General features: G+C 43.3%; 1 protein-coding gene across 1 annotated transcript in view; it reads right to left on the minus strand.

The window, feature by feature from the left end:
• Nucleotides 1–1566: 1566 nt before the first annotated feature.
• LOC115464390 (erythroid membrane-associated protein-like) overlaps nt 1567–19539 on the minus strand; it is a 32688-nt gene continuing 14715 nt past the window's right edge. The window contains exons 5-9 of the mRNA XM_030194775.1: nt 12398–12418; nt 11392–11412; nt 7810–7830; nt 7699–7725; nt 1567–2305 (exon numbers count right to left, since the gene is read on the minus strand). Of these exons, the coding sequence (XP_030050635.1) occupies nt 1776–2305; nt 7699–7725; nt 7810–7830; nt 11392–11412; nt 12398–12418 (620 nt within the window). The 3' untranslated portion in view covers nt 1567–1775. The remainder of the gene's footprint in view (nt 2306–7698; nt 7726–7809; nt 7831–11391; nt 11413–12397; nt 12419–19539) is intronic.

Here is a 19539-nt window from a genome sequence, read left to right on the forward strand (position 1 = left end):
AGCAACAAGAAATTCTGTAAGTTGTGAGGACTCATAAAAGACATACTTCACTGACTGGTTACAGATTATGCACTTACAGGGGTAACGTAGGTAAAAGGTAGCACCCAGCTGAAGGACACCTGGTTTTAAAACCAAAAATTGTCTACGTCTTCTTTGTGTTTCCTTAGAAACATCAGGAAATATACGTATTTTTAATCCCATAAATTCTTTATCTTTATTTTTAAAGAATTGTCTCATAATCCAAGCTTTGTCTGGAGGAAAGGCAACTGTTACCAATAATGTTGCTGGAGACACTAATTCAGTAGTTGGAGCCTCTAATGCTGCGGAAACATCTAACAGTTGATCCGAAGTATTTCCAGGCACTTTAGTTGGTAAATAATATACTTGAATTAAGGGAGGAAGAGAGTCCTCCGGCATCCCCAAAGAGTCTTTGAAATATTTTTTCAACAGTTCTCTAGGAGCAATCGTAATTGTCCTAGTGAAATTTAAAAATCTCAAGTTGTTAGCCCTTTGGGAGTTCTCCAGAGACTCGATCTTCCTTCTCATATTAATACAGTCTTTAATTAAAGTTGTTTGTGTCTCTTGTATATTTCCTGTAAGTTCCAGTTGATTTTTTATGTTTTTTAATATATCTTTCCTTTCAATTTCCGCGGATACAACTGTTTCTTCTAGTTTCTTTACTCGGGATTCTAATACTTGAACTTGAGGACATATAGCTTTTCCTAAGTTAACTATCAAAAGCCATAGATTATCCAGGGTCACTTCTGGTGGTTTAACTTCTAAAAACGCAAGAGTGTTTAAAGTCTGTTGCCCTTCAGCAGAAGTACTTACAGGTTGCATTCCTGTTGGTCTAAGAGGAACTCCCGCAAACAAAGATGTAGACTCCTGGGCTAAAGAAGGGGTAAAACTCCCTTCCACACTTTTATCCTCCGGCGAGATTATAGTATTCTCCCGTTGCTCCGCTGCTAAAACACTTCCGGATTGCAGAGGAGACGCCGCCGCCGCCGGGGGAGAGACGCCCAGGGGTTGCGGGAGACGAGCACGCTGGTCGGGGCTTAGAGAGATGTCATGCACTAGCGGCGTCTCGGAGCTTCCACCTATTCCAGGCGTCGCAAGCGTGCTGTTCTCCGACTGCTGTTGAACTCCAGATCTCCGCAAAAAGGTATCTAATGTACTCGAAAGCTGAGTAGTAGATCAGCTTGGGGGAACAGCGGCTGCCGATTTACCTCTGCGTTTCGGCATAACGAAGAAAGAGAGCAAACAACTCAGAGCTAGTCAAGGAGCGCGGACATCAGCGTCAGGTTCATTCCGCCATCTTGGATCGTTCCCTATCACTCTTAAATTTTATCTTTATTGAGTTTTAATTTTTACAAAGAGTAAACTTTGAACAGATATACCAACATATCCACACCAATATTCAGAAAAAATATTTTAAATAGACAAAATATACATTGTCCACTAAAGGTAATATTTTATATTGGATTATAGTCCACAATATGGCTGATGGAAGCAAAAAATTATAAATGCCATTGGAAGATGGCTTATATACAAGAAAAATCAAGAAGAATAATAGAGTAGGAATTAACCCCTGTCTTACAAAATGAACCTCTTGACCTATGACTGCTCTTCAATACTCTGCACATTAAGAAATTCTCGCAGCTGTTCAGGTTCATAGAAAATATATTTCTTTTCTTTGAAAAAAAAGCAAACATTTACACTGAAATCTCAGCTGGAAAATTGCTTTTTTCTCCATGTTAATCCTGAGCCTAACTTTCTCATTTCCAGGCTGCCACCGGCAGGATTCTCAGAGGAACTTCAATGTCATAAGTACAGAAGAAAGGTCGGAGTTTCTCAGTGAAGGTGTGGATGAAGGTGAAGAGATGAGATTTATCATCTGCATTGTAAAATGAGACCGTTCCTGCCTCATAGTCCAGGAAAATTCCCACTATCTGGGGTGTCACACTCAGGCGGAGCCAGGTTGGAGGGGAGGTAAGAGCAGTGTAGTCACCCATAAGCCTCATTGCCCAGTATCCCTCCTCAGGTGATAGTGATCGTATGATCTTCCCCGTCTTCCTCACAGAGTCTTTACACACCCCCAATCTCCAGTCAGCCCCATCCCCCACTTCCACCTCCCAGTAATGACTCCCTGAGGTGAAGCCCTCACACCCCAGCACACAGGGATCAGTATCAAATCTCTCAGGATTGTACGGCAGGTTCTGTGTTGTATCTCCACGTCTGACACTTCTCCAATCCTGAGACAGGATGAGACAGGGATGAGCAGTTTCAGGATCCAGAGTCACATTCACTGCAGGGAGGAGACATATTAATAAACATGAGCACACCCATCTCTAACCCTCATACAACCATAAATAAAGTACTCACTTATTCTATGACAGGAGCTCAGCTATTGCCTATTATTCACTGACTGTCTCAAAGATCTGACTGATCCTATTAAGCATCAATGTTTTCAGAGTTCCCCAATGGACTGAATTCATTCACACCACGTCTTAATGAGGTGATGAAAAGAAATCACTAATTGGATAATTCACTGACTGGTTTCCCATTTATGCGTGATGCCACTTATACATGCCCTTATAGCAGGGGTTTTCAACCCAGTCCACGGGGGCACACCCAACCAGTCAGGACTTTCAGGATATCCCCATTGAATTTAACCCCGACTGGCTGGGTGTGCCCCGAGGGCTGGGTTGAAAACTTCTGCCTTATTGAACAGACGCTACACACCTACTTGTGCATTAATAGTACACTTACCCTAGTATTCTGTACATTGGGGTCCTCAAATCCAGCCTTGGAGGTGCACAACCCAGCCTGTTTTTCAGGATTACCACAATGAGATCAATGGAAACAGTGAATACAAATAGATCTCATATATATTCATTAACTCCTGAAAACCAAGCTAGGTTGTGGACCTCGAGGACTGGATTTGGGACCCCCTGCTATATACTTTGGTGTGTAACTGAGCGCAGTTATAGAACTGATCTTATTTTTATTTATGCATTCTTGTATCCCACTGTTATCAAAAAACAAGTTTCGGTTCAAAGTGGCTTAAAAATTACATTCAAATTAACAGTTACAGTATTGGTTTACAGTTTACAGTTTGGTTGAGACTCATAGTGATGGTTTACAATGTATAGTTTGCATTTTGGTTGGAACTTATATAAGGATAGTTTAAGATTAGTAGTCGGAATGGACATCGATGGTTAAATTATTTGTTGTAGAATTTTTTAAAGAAGTATGTTTTCAGTTCTTTTTTAAATTGAAGATAGTTCGTGATGCTTCTTGTGATTTTTGGTATTGAATTCCACCATTTGGAGCCCAGGTAGTTAAATCTGGTCAAGTAAATAGATTTGTAAGTTATGTTTCTGCAGTTGGGTAGGTGAAGAAATAAGTAGCTTCTGGTTTCTGGGCTTGCATTCCTTGGGGATAGTTTCTGCCCAGTTTTCCATAAGGTCCATACCTGTTTTGACTTTGTCCATTATTTCTGTGATATTATCTCAGTCTTGCTCACTTTTGATTCAAGTCATTCCATAGCACTGAGTCAGCATTACTAGCCTTGGTGTCTGACGCCAAACGTTATATTGCCAAAGGTAAAGCTTTGATTTTGCTACAAGTTTGACTTAACAGCAGCATTCAATACGGAAGTCCTTTTGTTTAAATTAAGCTCTATAGGCATTTCTAGTCATGTCCTTCAATGGTTTAACAAATTTTTGGGCAAAAGAAAATATTCGGCTAAGATGAATGGCGATCTGTCTGCTTTCTGGACTCATCCTTGTGGTGTTCCTCAGGATTCTCCTTTATCCCCTATTTTGTTTAATATATATATGACCCACAGGGATTTGGGTTTTTCTTCACTAGATGTGCACTTATATTCTTATGCAGCTGATATGCTGCTTCTGGTCCCAGTCAGTGACAGTTGGTCTGATTCTACATCTAAGGTTATTCAATGTATTGAGTTAGTATCAAACAGGAAGTTGCAGTAGAGAGGGCGGCACTTGGCAGGAGGAAGGCCACGAAACTGGCCTTAGTGAATCACTGCCGGCTGGCTGCAGGAAAGTGTAAGTGTCAATGCTGTGTCTTCAGTAATATAAGTGAGGTAGCTTTTGGGGTAGAAAGGGCAGGGAGCGGAGTATGTGAGTTCTGCCATGGCCCATTGAGGCATTTGGTAAGAATTCGGTACTAGAGACAGCAGGAAGATTTTGCAGAATGAGTGCACTTTTAAAATAGTAACTTCCTTTTTCATTGATGATTTAATTTAGTCATTTGGTTTTGATGTGTCTGTACTCAACTGTTAAAATATTAAGTGGCTTGGGCTACTCGACTGGAGCATTAGCTGTGCGTTCATCAGTTCGCAAGCTCGTGTCGGACTCTGGAGGCTTATTCAGGCTTTCTGGCAGATGCTTATAGGTACACTGGCGTGAAGACAGTTGCGCTGTCACCCTCATTTTGGGTGCTAAGCAATAAAGAAATTGGAAGAGGTTAAGCTTTCGCACTCAGCACGCTTTCTTCAAAGGGTAGGTAAAGGGAAGATTTTCCTGTCCACTGGATATTTGGGCTTATCTAGAAAGCCAGGAGTCCAAGATGGCCGCCGATTAGGACGGACGCGTTTTTTCGTCTCTCCTTTTCCTGAAAAAAAATATCGTTGTTATGCCTAAGAGGAGGGGAAGGGCTGCGGCGACTGCCTCCCAGCAGCCGAGAAATGTACCTTCTCTTGGTTCTATCGAACCATTTTTGCAGAGAGCCGCAGGCATGGTTGTTCCGTCAATGGGTGGCCCGCTTGTTCGCACTCTAGCTGGAGAAAGTGAAGCGAACACAGGGCTGGAAGTTTCGTTGAGCCCAGACGGCAGAGAACCGCCTCCTCAGCCAATTGGAAGCAGTTCCCCGATGAGTGCGTACTCAGACGCGAAGACCGGAGGGTCAGGTAGCGGAGAGGAACGGGAGGCTATTCTATCCTCGATGGAAGGTTTGGGAAGTTTGTTAACTCCCACCCTAACTGCTCCCATACAGAGAAGAACCACTGAGGAGACCGTAGGAACAAATGGGAATGTAAGTCCGATACACACTGAGACAGAAGATATATTTCCTTTCAAAAAACCTACTGAAGTAACTTTAGACAATCTTTGGCATCTAATTGTGGAACTTGGTAGGGCTTTATGCCCTCAGACAAAAAAAATGTCAGAAGAAATTGTTTTATTGGATGGGAAATTGAAGGAAGTAGAAATTAAACTTAATACTGTGGCCTCACAAACTGAAAATTTTGAGAAAGAATTACAATATATACAATCCGTGCAAACAACAATTGTTAAAGATTTGGTAAACCAAAGGAGGAAATCGGAGTTTCTTGAAAACAATCTTAAAAATAATAATTTACGTTTTATAAATTTTCCTGCTCAGCCTCTGATTTCCCCACGGGAAATGTTAAGAAATTACTTCAGAGAGGTCTTGGAAATTGGTGAAGATCAACTCCCTCCTATTTCCCAGGTTTTTTATATCCCGGGTAAAAAAGATGAACAACTTCCAAGTAATCAGGCAATAGATGTATCTGCATTGTTAGAAAGATCAGATAATGAAATAATTACAGCTTCAACTTTACTTGCTACTGTGGCGTTGACCTCTGACAAATCATGGATATTAAAGAAATTTTTCCTAAAGAAAGAAAAAACCTTTAGAGGGTTACAAACACGGATTTTCCCGGATTTGTCGAGAGATACGCAGAAGCGTAGGCAAAAGTTTTTGCAGTTGAAACAAGAGACTCTCCAATTAGGAGCAACGTTTTATTTAAAATATCCTTGCAAATGTTTGGTTAATTATCAGAATGTCAAATATGTGTATTTTGACCCTTCCCATTTAAGTTCCTTTTTAACATCTAAGAAAGCTCTGTAAATGAATATATACCTTGTCTGGAATGCTGATGTCTTAGTTTTGGTAACAATTTACTTGAAATGTTTAATTTCTTTTCCTTATATCTCCAGTATTTTGAATACTTGGACTCCCTATTTGTGGACTTTAAAGCATCTAAAAAGGAGATGTTTTCTCTTTTTTTTTCTTTTTTTCTGAAGAAAATTGTGTTATTTTCCTTTGTAAATTTGTACTCTTTGGATGCTTTTTTCCTTCTCAAGTGGTATTGGCTTGTGATTATTGAAATACTAATAAATATAAATTAAAAAAAAAAAAAAAAAAAAGAAAGCCAGATGGTGACATCATTATTGGTACTATTGCTAACTCTCCTTTGCTGAACCTAGGTGTAGTCGGAGAGCAAAATGGGTTGGAATAAAAAAGATGATGCGTTGCTGAGTAGGTTGACATGTAAATGCCGCTACATGCTAAAAGCAGTGACCTTTCACCTTCTGTCACTCTCTTGTTTGCGAATTGTATCGCTGAAATAATGTACATTCTGAGGGTTGGCTGGGACCGCTGTAGACATCTAAGAATGAGCTACGTACCTGGCTTTTGCTATCACTGTTTGACATTTACAGCGTCTCGAAACAGGACAGAATAAGCAAAAATTGACAATACTAGATTATTCTTGCACAGTATATACTTATGAAAGCAGATGCAGAGACAAGAAGGCACTCTGTAATTTTGTAAACCACTTTGTCCTACTAGTTAGTAAAAGCAGTATATCAATTTCCAATATTCATAAACATATATAAATCATAACAACAATCCAGTGATAGACTGAAGGGGAAAAAGTGGGATAAAGGGACACAGATGAGCGACAGATGGGTGATCAGAAGGTAATGAAGCAGTATAATTTTGTGGTTTATAATGTGATAGTTTCAAAGAATCTGATCATTTTAACATCAACAGTCTTTTGTTCCTGGATTCTTTAAAAGTTCTCAAATAGTGTTCTGATGATAAAGGTCATTGATAGAGTGCTGTGATCCCAGAAGTGACCTGAAAGGTACAGAAATATTATCCATTTTTTTATTTTTTTTGGTATTTAACTATAATTTTGGTACTAGGGAATCTTTTTCTGTTGCTACATGATATACAGATTAAGCACTTGGCACTGACATTTCTGTTATCTGTGCTGTTCTCCTGTTTTTCTCCGTCATCACTTTGATTTTCTTGCATCGCAGGGACGGGGACAGAGCTCGCGGGAACGGGGTGGGGATAGGGCAGGGATGGGGACAAACTTTGTCCCTGTGTCATTCTCTATTCTAAATCTCTTTTTGGTTCCTCTTCCAGCTGTGATAATCCCACTTTGGATTCCCTTCCTTTAGCTATTAGAATACAAATAAACTATCTGAGATTTCGAAAGCAATTGAAAACATATCTTTTTGGAAGATGTTACTAGTTATTAGGTATTTACATTGTGTTCTTACTAGGATAACTCTTAATTGTGCATCGTATTGAACCCTTATTTTAAGGGGAAATAGTGATTAATAAATGCCCCAATCTATCCACCCTATCAGATTAACTGTTCACTCGTCCTCTAGATTGTACACGTCTTTAGATTGTTCTCTTGTCTTTTAGATTGTAAGCTCTTTGAGCAGGGACTGTTCTTCTATGTTTAAATTGTACAGCGCTGCGTAACCCTAGTAGCGCTTTAGAAATGTTAGTTAGTAGTAGTAGTAATAAGAGCAATATTAACACTGACATTAACTGGGCAAGAGCATCTTCTGCCTGCTTAAGTCATTTTGAATATCGGGCAGAAAGTTCTTTTTTAAAACCGGTTACCTGCATATCCATAGCGTCTTCTCCACTCTGAAATCAAAGACAGAAAGAGAACTGTCAGGGCTCAGAAAATATTTAGGCAACAGTTTAATATATCTGTGATTAAGAACTTACCAAGTTCTGCAGAAAGAGATTCTACAAAAAATAAATAAAATGAATAAAATTTAGAGCTGCTGTTCTGTAGTTTTTTTTTTTTTTTTTTAATATATTTTCAAAAGCGTATTTTGTCAGAATACATGTTGAAAGTGATGTAACTAGGTAGGACAGGCTCCTGCCTGGTTAAATTGTGCTGACCAGACCATACCCAGCTATGCAAAAGCACTTAACATCATACTGCCACTAAAAATCCGGGGAGGCCACTGCACACTATCTGGGAGCAGTTCTGGGATTTACCTGGTCAGTGGAGATATTCAGTCCACTAACCAATTAAATGCCTGGATAAAACTAGGACAGCAAAAAGGCTGTCTTAGCTGGACAGTTATAATTATCTGGACACCTTCACTGCTTGCTAGATTGTTCAATACAGAGCAGACCCCATCATATACTGGCTACTTGTAATATGAATGTAACACAGTAATGTAATCTCTAAAAACCAAGGATGTAATTTTAGAACCACATAGATGGATATAAAATATGTGCACACTTCGGCATATTTTCAAAGGGAAGTTTGAACGTACTTCCACTTTGAAATTTATCTGAGGGAATTTAGCACTTCCATCTGCTCTTTTTGCATGTACAAATTTCCCAGGTTAATTTAAATGCATACTACTACTACAAATCATTTCTACAGCGCTACCAGTCGTACGTAGCACTTCACAATTGAACATGAAGAAAAGACAGTCCCTGCATATCTTTTAAATATAAGGATCCTTCTATCCTCCAGCTTCCATCCCCCCCCTCCCCCCAGTCAGTCCTCCTCATCTGCAGCGGGTCACAGCAGAGAGAGCACTGAAAGCTGCCTCTGGCCAGCGGAGCATTTCCTCTGCTGTGTCCTCCCACCCATAGGAAGTTGCATCAGAGAGCTGGGATGTGGCAGAGGAAAGGCTCTGTCGGCCAGAGAGGCAGCTTTCAGTGCACTCTCTGCTGTGACCCGCTGCAGAGTGAGGAGGACCGGCTGGGGGGGGGGGGGGTGGATGGAAGCTGGAGCAATGCTGGACCCATGAGGCTGTCGTGGGGCAGCAGGGGAACAGGATAGAAGATATGCTGGGCCCGGGCATGGGAGGAGGGGATGGAGAGATGCCAAACTGGTTGGTGGGGGGGGGGGGGGGGGGGGGACAGAGGGGAAGAGATGCTGGATTTGTGGAGGAGGGCTGAGAGAGAAGAAAGTATGAGTCCTGGAGCAAAGGGGAGGTGGCAGATGTTAGACTGAAAGGAGGGGGGAGCAGAAAGAAGAGATAGAGAGAGATTGGTCCAGTGAACAGAAGGGGAGAGACACTAGACCAACAGAGGAATGGAGAAAGAGATGCCAGACCAGGGAATATCTGTGTGTGTGTGTGGGGGGGGGGGGGGGGGGTGCAAGAGGAAGTGAAAAGAGAAGCTGTACATGGGGAGGGACAATGATATAGAAATGATACTGGCTGTGGAGGGAACATAGGGACAGGGACAGAGAGGGGCAATACTGGGGAAGGATACAGGGGAAGGATAGGGACACAGGGGAAGGATAGGGACACAGAGGGGGATGCTGGACAAAGTAAGATAGAAACACAGAAAAGAGACACTGAATATGGGGGGGGGGGGGGGGGGGGTGTTAGGGACTGGGACACAGAGGGGAGATGCTGGAGCAGACAGATAGGGACACTCAGAAATACTTCCTCCTGTTTTAAAGTGCTACCTATTAGCTGCATGGCATGTCCCATAATCTTGGTAATATTTGAAAGGGTAAATAACCATTCTCCTATATACATTACATTAAGGGTTTCTATTCCACAATATCCTTCGCAGTTCCATGCGGATCACATAAATAAAAAAAAGACACCAGAACAAACATTTGGGAATTTACAAGGTAAAAGTTATAGCCCGACTAAGGATCATTTCACATATTTTTTAAACAAAAACATCTTAAGTTGTTTATGGAATAACTGAAAATGAGTTAAAGAGCACACAGTTGAAGGAAGAACATTCCATATTGACGCAACTTGATATGGAATTACAGCTGAAAACTGTTTTAGGGGGTGTTTTACTAAAGGTTAGCTTGAGTTATCTGCAGCAGGTCCCATTTTATTCCTATGGGTCCTGCTACAGATAACTCATACATACATAAGTGCATAAGTACATAAGTATTGCCACACTGGGACAGACTAAAGGTCCATCAAGCCCAGCATCCTCTTTCCAACAGTGGCCAATCCAGGTCACAAATACCTGGTAATATTCCGAAAAAGTCCAACACATTTTATGATGCTTATCCCAGAAATAAGCAGTGCATTTCCCCCAAGTCCATCCAGACCTTTTTTAAACTCCGCTAAGCTAACCACCTTTACCATATTCTCTGGCAACGAATTCCAGAGTTTAATTACACATAGAGTGAAGAAAGATTTTCTCTGATTTGTATTAAATGTACTACTTTGTAGCTTCATTGCATGCCCCCTCGTCCTAGTATTTTTGAAAAGAGTAAACAAATTATTCACGTCTACCCGTTCCACTCCATTCATTATTTATAGCTTGGAGAAAAGATGGCTGAGGGGAGATATGATAGAGATCTCCCCTCAGCCATCTTTTCTCCAAGCTGAAGAGCTCTAGATGCTTCAGCTTTTCCTCATAGGGAAGTCGTCCCATCCCCTTTATCATTTTCATCGCCCTTCTCTGTACCTTTTCTAATTCCACTGCATCTTTCTTGAGGTGCAGTGACCAGAATTGAACACAATATTCGAGGTGCGGTCACACCATGGACTGATACAAAGGCATTATAACGACCTCAATTTTGTTTTCCATTCCTTTCCAAATAATACCTAACATTCTATTTGCTTTCTTAGCTGCCGCAGCACACTGAGCAGAGGGTTTCAAAGTATCATCAACAACGACGCCGAGATCCCTTTATTGGCTGGTGACTCCTAACGTGGAACCTTGCATTACGTAGCTATAGTTCAGGTTCCTCTTTCCCACATGCATCACTTTGCACTTGCTCACATTACACGTAATCTGCTATTTAGACGCCCAGCCTCGTAAGGTCCTCTTGTAATTTTTCACAATCCTCTTGCGATTTAACAACTTTGAATAACTTTGTGTTGTCAGCAAATTTAATTACCTCACGGGTTACTCCCATCTCTACAGCATTAGTAAAAGTCCCCCTTAGGTACTTGACTTAACTGAGGGAATAACAAAGATATCTGCCCCCTCAAAAGTTGTCTGCTTAGTAAAGAAAAAAAATCCCACCCAATCTGCTCCATTCATAATTTTATAGACCCCTATCATATCTTTTCTTCACCTTATCATGTGTGATGAAATACATTCACCATTCACTTTGAACTTGTCCCAGATATTTCCTCCTACACCTTCCTATAGGGACATTGGTACTCACATGTATTGTAACAGCTGATTTCTCCCCAGTAACGACACATGAGGTCTACTACTCCCAAACCAGGCAGTCAAGTTACTGAAGTAGACTCTCATTAATCAACCATCCAGCTATCTACATGCCTAAGGAATCATTTAGGAATTGGAACTGTTTCAGCCACAGTGAATAATTATTAAATTACTTACCAAATTCTTCAGAAAGCTTTGCTGTAACAAATTGAAAAGGGAAGAATTAGGGTACAAAAACAGATACATTGACATTGGGGATTCAGAAAATTCTCAAGAATGTTTTCCCCATGAATGAAATGCTTTAGCATGCATCTCAAGTCTTCTCGTCACAAATAATTTAGCATCTAGATCCTCTCTCCTGAATCTTCCTATGACATTGTTACAGGGCTGCTGAGGGGCTGAACCGGGCCCAGGGCAGGGCCGCCACTGCCACCCCCCTATAGGATTACCATCGCCGCCGCCTCCCCTCTAGGATCTCCACCCCCCCCAGATCGCTGCTACCACAGCTCCTGCTGTAATTCCACATACTTTGGCTGGCAGGGGTCCACAGGCCCTGCCAGCAGAAGAAGCCTTCCTCCAGTGCTATTCTTCACTCCGACACATTGCCTGCCTTGCCCCTGCTGCTGCTTTTCCTCTCAAAACCGAGTATGTGCAACGTGAGGGGAAAAGAACCACAGGGCAGGCAATGCGGCAGAGTGAAAAACAGCACTGGAGGAAGATTTCTTCTGCTGGCGGGGCCTGGGGATCCCCACCAGCCAAAAAGAAGGCCCCGAAGCCCTATGTCTCCCCAGCCTCTAAGAGGAGCCCAGTGCCAGAGTTTTCTCTCTACTGCTCCTATCGGGACATGATCACCCGGGTCCTGTCAGGAGCAGGAGAGAGAGAGAGAGAGAAACCCCAGCATCAGGCCCCCCCCCCCTTAGAGGCCGAGCCCAGGGTAATTTTGCTGCCCCTGCCCCCCCTCTTGGAGGCCCTACATTGTTACCTATATATATAGAATGTCAGTAGGCTCCTCCCCAGCACCACCCTAAAATCTTCTCAGTGTTGTGTGAGGTCTGCTACTTTTTACATTTAACAAGTTGCCGAGTGATCCTCATACCCACCATCCACCCAGCTATCTACATTTGTAATGATTGACTTAGGGACTGGAATAGTTTCAGCCACAGTAAATAATAAAATTACTCACCATTATCTGTAGAAAGCTTTACTACAAGAAAACAAAAGAGTGAAGAATTAGTGAACAAAGACAGTGACAGTAGTCCTGTAGAATAACCATCCCTAGGTTTGTGGGCCAACAATCTTCAATTAAATTAAGTGCCCATTTCAAACTTATTGTGTCCTATTGCCATTTTTTTTCATTCGCACCAACTTTTATCTATTCCATTAAATTTTCGGGGAGTTACTTTGCCCCCAGTCAGGTAGACATTCTGAACTCTTTTTGTATGGTTCTTTTCATTGATTTTGTTTCTAAATGATAAAGTAGTCCAGGAAAGCGAAAATAACGTAGCATCCTCTCCCTTGGGCCTGCCAAAATTTGGTTTGTGTTCTTCTCTTTAGAAACTTGTGTTTCTTTTTTTGTTATATTGATTTCCTTATTCTCTACTAATAAGTGATTTTCATCTCCATTTGAGAATTGTACTTATAGAGATTATTGTTATTTACCTTGAATTATTTTGTTTCTGTTCAAATTATTTTAGGTTAATTCTATAAGGAGGCATCTAGATTTAGGTGCTAGAAATGTGCTTATTTCAAGACTATTTTCTAAAACCTTCAACATTTTTATTGATGACAAAACAATATAAACATAAAGCCTCAAATATCAAAGTGTACCCAATAAAACAACAACAGAATACAGTCTGTCATCAAACGTTTAACAGTTTTATCCCCACCATGCCACTCCATTCTGATATAAACCATGGATACCCTCTAATATAATTCATATAAAAGCTCCCATTCCTCCCAACTTTCTAGTCCCACCACCCTAGTGAACAACCCCCCAATAACGTTCAACCACCCCTTTTTACCAGTACCCAAGGGACCTCTAAAGATTCTGCGAGCCCGGATTTTTATGACTCTTGAAATCCTCCACCTTAAAGAAAATCCACCCCTTCTTCCACTCCTCCCAGCCCAAAGCACCAACCTTAACGCTGGTACATATGTAAAAATATTAATTTACAAGTTACTAAACAATAAATTATGCCCTCAAGGAGATAATATATCAAAATAGGCTTCCCACACCTTAAAAAAAATGAACTTTCCTCTTAAAAGAAACCCCGCATCCTTCGCCTCCCAGGTGGGCAATAAATGAACTGATTCCTCCAGTGCCAATAAGCCAGAGGCTCAGGTGAAGTCCAAGTCTGCAAGATACATTTCCGTGCCACCAAAGTCAGTTTACGAAACAATAAATGATCACTCTTGAATCTATTCCCTAATGGTCCAGACATATCCAGAAGCACTTGTTCCACTGATCCAACAATTTTACAATTAAATAATTTCTTCAGGAAGTGCAGAATGGCTCAGGAAGTTTATTCCAGGCATATGGTGCAGCAAGATAAAAGGAACGGAGTCTGGAGTTAGCGGTGGAGGAGAAGGGTGCAGATAAGAGAGATTTACCCAGTGAACGGAGTTCCCGGGGAGGAATGTAGGGAGAGATGACAGTGGAGAGGTACTGAGTAGCTGCAGAGTGAATGCACTTATAAGTCAATAAGAGGAGTTTGAACTGTATGTGGAAACAGATAGGAAGCCAGTGAAGTGACTTGAGGAGAGGGCTAATATGAGCATCAGCATAACGACACTGGCGGAATATCAGTCATGCAGCAGAATTTTGAACAGATTGAAGAGGAGAGAGATGGCTAAGTGGGAGACCTGTGAGAAGCAAGTTGCAATAGTCTAAGCGAGAGGTGATAAGAGTGTGGATGAGGGTTCTGGTAGTGTGCTCAGAAAGGAAAGGGTGAATTTTGGTGATATAGAGAAAGAAATGACAGGTTTTAGCAGTCTGCTGAATATGTGCAGAGAAGGATAGGGAGGAGTCGAAGATGACCCCAAGGTTACGAGCTGATGAGACAGGAAGGCTGAGAGTGTTGTCCACAGAAATAGAGAATGGGGGAGGAGGAGAGGTTGGTTTAAGGAGAAAGATAAGAAGCTCAGTCTTGGTCATGTTTAGTTTCAGATGGCGCTGAGGACATTCAAGCAGCAATGTCAACAGGTAGGCTGATACTTTGGCATGGATTTCAGCTGAGATTTCTGGTGTGGAGAGGTAGATCTGGGAGTCATCAGCATAAAGATGATACTGAAAACCATGGGATGAGATCAGAGTACCAATGGAAGAAGTATAGATGGAGAAATGAAGAGGTCCCAGGACAGATCCCTGAGGTACACCAACTGACAGTGGAATAGAAGTAGAGTAGGATCCACTAGAATATACACTAAAGGTACGCTTGGAGAGATAAGAAGAAAACCAGGAAAGAACAGAGCCCTGAAATCCAAGTGAGGACAGTGTATCAAGGAGTAGGCTGTGATCAACAGTGTCTAAAGCAGCAGATAGATTGAGAAGGATGAGGATAGAATAAAGACTTTTGGATCTGGCCAGGAACAGATCATTGGAGACTTTAGCAAGTGCTGTTTCTGTTGAATGAAGGGGGCGAAAGCCAGATTGAAGTGGATCAAGAATAGCTTGAGATGAAAGAAAGTCAAGGCAATGGTGGTGAACAGCACATTCAAGTATCTTGGATAGGAAATGGAGGAGGGAGATGGGGCGATAGTTGGAAGGACAGGTAGGGTCCAATGAAGGTTTTTTAAGGAGTGGTGTGACTACGGCATGTTTGAAGGCATCAGGAACAGTTGCAGTGGAAAGTGAAAGATTGAGGATATTACAGATAAAAGGGATGACAGTAGGAGAGATAGTGTTAAGTAGATGGGTGGGAATAGGATCAAAAGAACAGGTAGTTAGTTTCGAGGAGGAAAGAAGATGTGTAGTTTCCGCTTCAGTGATTTCAGAAGAGGAAGATAATGAGGCAGGAGTTGGAGGGTTGAGAGAATGGACTAAGGGAAGGAGAGGTGGAGGTGACCTGGTTGAGTATTCAAGTTTAATCTTGTGGACCTTATCATGAAAGTACTCAGCCAGAGTCTGGGGGGAAAGTGAAGGGGGAGTTGGAGGTGAAGGCACCTTGAGGAGAGAGAGCAGTGTGGCAAACAGACGTCGAGGATTTGAGCCAAGAGAATTTGTCAACTGGATGTAATAGTCCTGTTTGGCAAGTAAAAGAGCAGACTGGAAGGAGGTCAGCAAGAATTTGAAGTGTATGAAGTCAGCATGGGCACGGGATTTCAGCCAAAGGCATTTGGCAGAGCGGGCACAGGAATGTAGGTAGCGGATTCTAGAGGTCAGCCAAGGCTGGGGTTTGGTACGTTTTATAGAATGGGGAATGAGAGGAGCGAGTGTATTCAGAGCAGAGGAGAGAATAGTATTATAGGAAGAGACAGCCTCTTTGACAGATTTGGATAACATAGAGGTAGAGAAGTGATTTGAAACACTGGAGGACAGAGTAGAAGGGTCAATAGCCTGAAGATTCCTAAATGTATTGGTTAAGATTGGACGGGACTGGGGAGGAAGGTGTTTAAGTGTGAAAGTTATCAGATGATGGTCTGAGAGGGGAAGAGTTGAGGCACAGAAACTGGAGAGTGAGCAGTTTGAGAAGAGGATAAGATCAAGATAGTGGCCATTCTGGTGAGTGGGGGCAGTGAAGCACAGTTGAAGATTGAAAGAGGATGTTAAAGCAAGCAACTGAGAAGGATAAGAGTCAAAGGGATCATTAGCATGGATGTTAAAATCCCCAAGAATGAGGGAAGGAGATGAAGGTTCAAGAAAGAAGGAAACCCAGGCATCAAAGTCAGTGAGAAAGGAAGAAAGGGACTTATCAGGGGGTCGATAAATGACTGCTACTCAGAGAGGCAGAGGAGCAAATAGGCAGATGGAGTGGACTTCGAAGGAAGAAAAACAGTGAGACTGAGGTGGAAGAAGAGGTTGAAATCTACAAGAGGGTGAAAGTAGTAGCCCGATACCACCTCCGCGGCCAACCGGGCAAGGAGTATGGGAGAAAAGATAACCTCCATGGCATAGGGCCGCGACTGAAGAAGAGTCTTCAGGGTAGAGCCAAGTTTCAGTTAGGGCAAGCAGATGGAGAGCACGAGAGATAAAGAGGTCATGGATGTAGGAACGTTTGTTACAGACAGAGCGGGCATTCCACAGAGCGCAAGAGAAAGGCAGGGAAGAAGGAGGGAGAAGTGGAACAGAAATTAGATTGGAGATATCACGGTGTGACCTGCACAAATAGGATGAGAGCTGATGTGGAGGACCAGGATTGGGATTAATGTCCCCAGCGGAGAGCAGGAGAAGGTGCAAGAGAGTACTGAGAAGAGTAGGAGAGCTGTGACGACAGCGACAAAGGTGAGATGTACTCAGATAGAAAGGAGATGGATGAATGGAAGGAAGGAAATGTTGAAGGTTGAGAGCTGAGAAAAAAGAAGAGGAAAAAAGAGATAGTGAGATGATGAATACAGAGGGTGGACAATGTGTTCCTGCAGTGTACAGTGGTTTCAGATGGAGAAACAGATTAGGAAGGGACAGTACCAAGAAGAGAAAGTGTACTACTACTTAACATTTCTAAAGCGCTACTAGGGTTACAAATTAACATAGAGGGATGGTCCCTGCTCAAAGAGCTTACAATCTAAGAGACAAGTGAATGGTCAGTCCGATAGGGGCGGTCAAATTGGGGCAGTCTGGATTTACTGAACGGTAAGAGTTAGGTGCCGAATGCAGCATTGAAGAGGTGGGTTTTAAGCAAAGACTTGAAGATTGGCAGGGAGGGGGCTTGGCGTAAGGGCTCAGGAAGGTTGTTCCAAGCATAGGGTGAGGCGAGGCAGAATGAGCGGAGCCTGGAGTTGGCGTTGGTGGAGAAGGGTACAGAGAGGAGGGATTTGTCCTGTGAACGGAGGTTACGGGCGGGAACGTAAGGGGAGATGAGGGTAGAAAGGTAGTGAGGGGCAGCAGACTGAGTGCATTTGTAGGTAAGAAGGAGAAGCTTGAATTGAATGCGGTATCTGATTGGAAGCCAGTGAAGTGACCTGAGGAGAGGGGTGATATGAGTATATCGGTTCTGGCGGAATATGAGACGTGCAGCAGAGTTCTGAACAGATTGAAGGGGGGATAGATGGCTAAGTGGGAGGCCGGCAGTAGTCAAGGCGAGAGGTAATGAGAGCGTGGACGAGAGTGCGGGTGGTGTGTTCTGAGAGGAAAGGGCGAATTTTGCTGATGTTAAAGAGGAAGAAGCGACAGGTCTTGGCTATCTGCTGGATATGCGCAGAGAAGGAGAGGGAGGAGTCAAAGATGACTCCGAGGTTGCGGGCAGATGAGACGGGGAGGATGAGGGTGTTATCAACTGAGATAGAAAGTGGAGGAAGAGGAGACATGGGTTTTGGTGGAAAGACGATGAGCTCGGTCTTGGACATGTTCAGTTTCAGGTGGCGGTTGGACATCCAGGCAGCAATGTCGGATAAGCAGGCTGATACCTTTGCCTGGGTCTCTGCGGTGATGTCTGGTGTGGAGAGATATAGCTGGGTGTCATCAGCATAGAGATGATACTGGAAACCATGAGATGAGATCAGGGAGCCCAGGGAAGAGGTGTAGATTGAGAAGAGAAGGGGTCCAAGGACAGATCCCTGGGGAACACCAATAGATAGGGGGATAGGGGTGGAGGAAGATCCATGAGAGTGAACTCTGAAGGTGCGGTGGGAGAGATAGGAGGAGAACCAGGAGAGGACAGAGCCCTGGAACCCAAATGAGGACAGTGTGGCAAGAAGTAAGTCATGATTGACAGTGTCAAAAGCGGCGGATAGATCAAGGAGGATGAGGATGGAGTAGTGGCCTCTGGATTTGGCAAGGAACAGGTCATTACAGACTTTAGAGAGTGCTGTTTGTGTCGAGTGAAGAGGGCGACAGCCGGATTGAAGTGGATCGAGGATGGCATGAGAGGAGAGAAAATCAAGGCAGCGGCTGTGAACGGCACGCTCAAGTATTTTGGAGAGGAAGGGTAGGAGGGAGATGGGGCGGTAGTTGGAGGGACAGGTAGGGTCAAGTGATGGTTTTTTGAGGAGAGGTGTGACTACGGCGTGCTTGAAGGTGTCGGGGACAGTTGCAGTGGAGAGAGAGAGGTTGAGGATATGACAGATGGAGGGGGTGACAGTATGAGAGATGATGTTAAGTAAGTTGGTGGGGATGGGATCAGAAGAGCAGGTGGTGCATTTCGAGGAGGAAAGAAGGCGAGTGGTTTCCTCCTCGGTGATGACAGGAAAGGAGGAGAAAAAGGCCTGGGTTGGTTGGTTGAGGGAGAGGGTTGAAGGGTGAAGAAGAGATGGCTTGATAGTGAACTCAAGGTTGATCTTTTGCACCTTGTCGCGGAAGTAATCAGCCAGCGATTGAGGAGAGAGCGAGGGGGGTGGGGGGTGGGAGCGGAGGGCACTTTGAGGAGGGAGTTAAGGGTGGAGAAGAGACGACGGGGGTTGGAGCTGAGAGAATTGGTCAATTGGGTGTAATAGTCCTGTTTGGCAAGGAATAGGGAAGAGTAGAAGGAGGATAGCATAAATTTGTAGTGAAGGAAGTCTGAATGGGTGCGATATTTCCTCCAGAGGCGTTCAGCAGATCGGGCGCAGGAGCGAAGGTAATGGATACAAGGGGTCAGCCAGGGCTGGGGATTAGTACGCTTTGTGGGACGGGAGGTGGATGGTGTGAGGGTGTCCAGAGCAGAGGAGAGAGTGGCATTGTAAGTGGAGACAGCCTTGTCGACAGACTCGGAGAACATGATGGAGGGGAGGAGATTAGAAATATTGAAGGATAGGGTGGGAGGGTCAATAGCCTGGAGATTCCTGGAGGTAGTGGTTAAAGTTGGACGGGGCTGAGGGGGGGGGGGGTGAAGAAGTGTGAAGGTGATTAGGTGATGATCGGAGAAAGGAAGAGCTGAAACGTGGAAATTGGAGGGAGAGCCGGAAGAGATGGCTAGGGCTATTCAGCTTGGAGAAGAGACGGCTGAGGGGAGACATGATAGAGGTATATAAAATAATGAGTGGAGTGGAACAGGTGGATGTGAAGCGTCTGTTCACGCTTTCCAAAAATACTAGGACTAGGGGGCATGCAATGAAACTACAGTGTAGTAAATTTAAAACAAATCGGAGAAAACTTTTCTTCACCCAACGTATAATTAAACTCTGGAATTTGTTGCCGGAGAAAGTGGTGAAGGCGGTTAGCTTAGCAGAGTTTAAAAAGGGGTTGGACAGTTT

Source organism: Microcaecilia unicolor, chromosome 3 (genome assembly GCF_901765095.1).
Source record: "Microcaecilia unicolor chromosome 3, aMicUni1.1, whole genome shotgun sequence".
Classification (NCBI taxonomy): domain Eukaryota; kingdom Metazoa; phylum Chordata; class Amphibia; order Gymnophiona; family Siphonopidae; genus Microcaecilia; species Microcaecilia unicolor.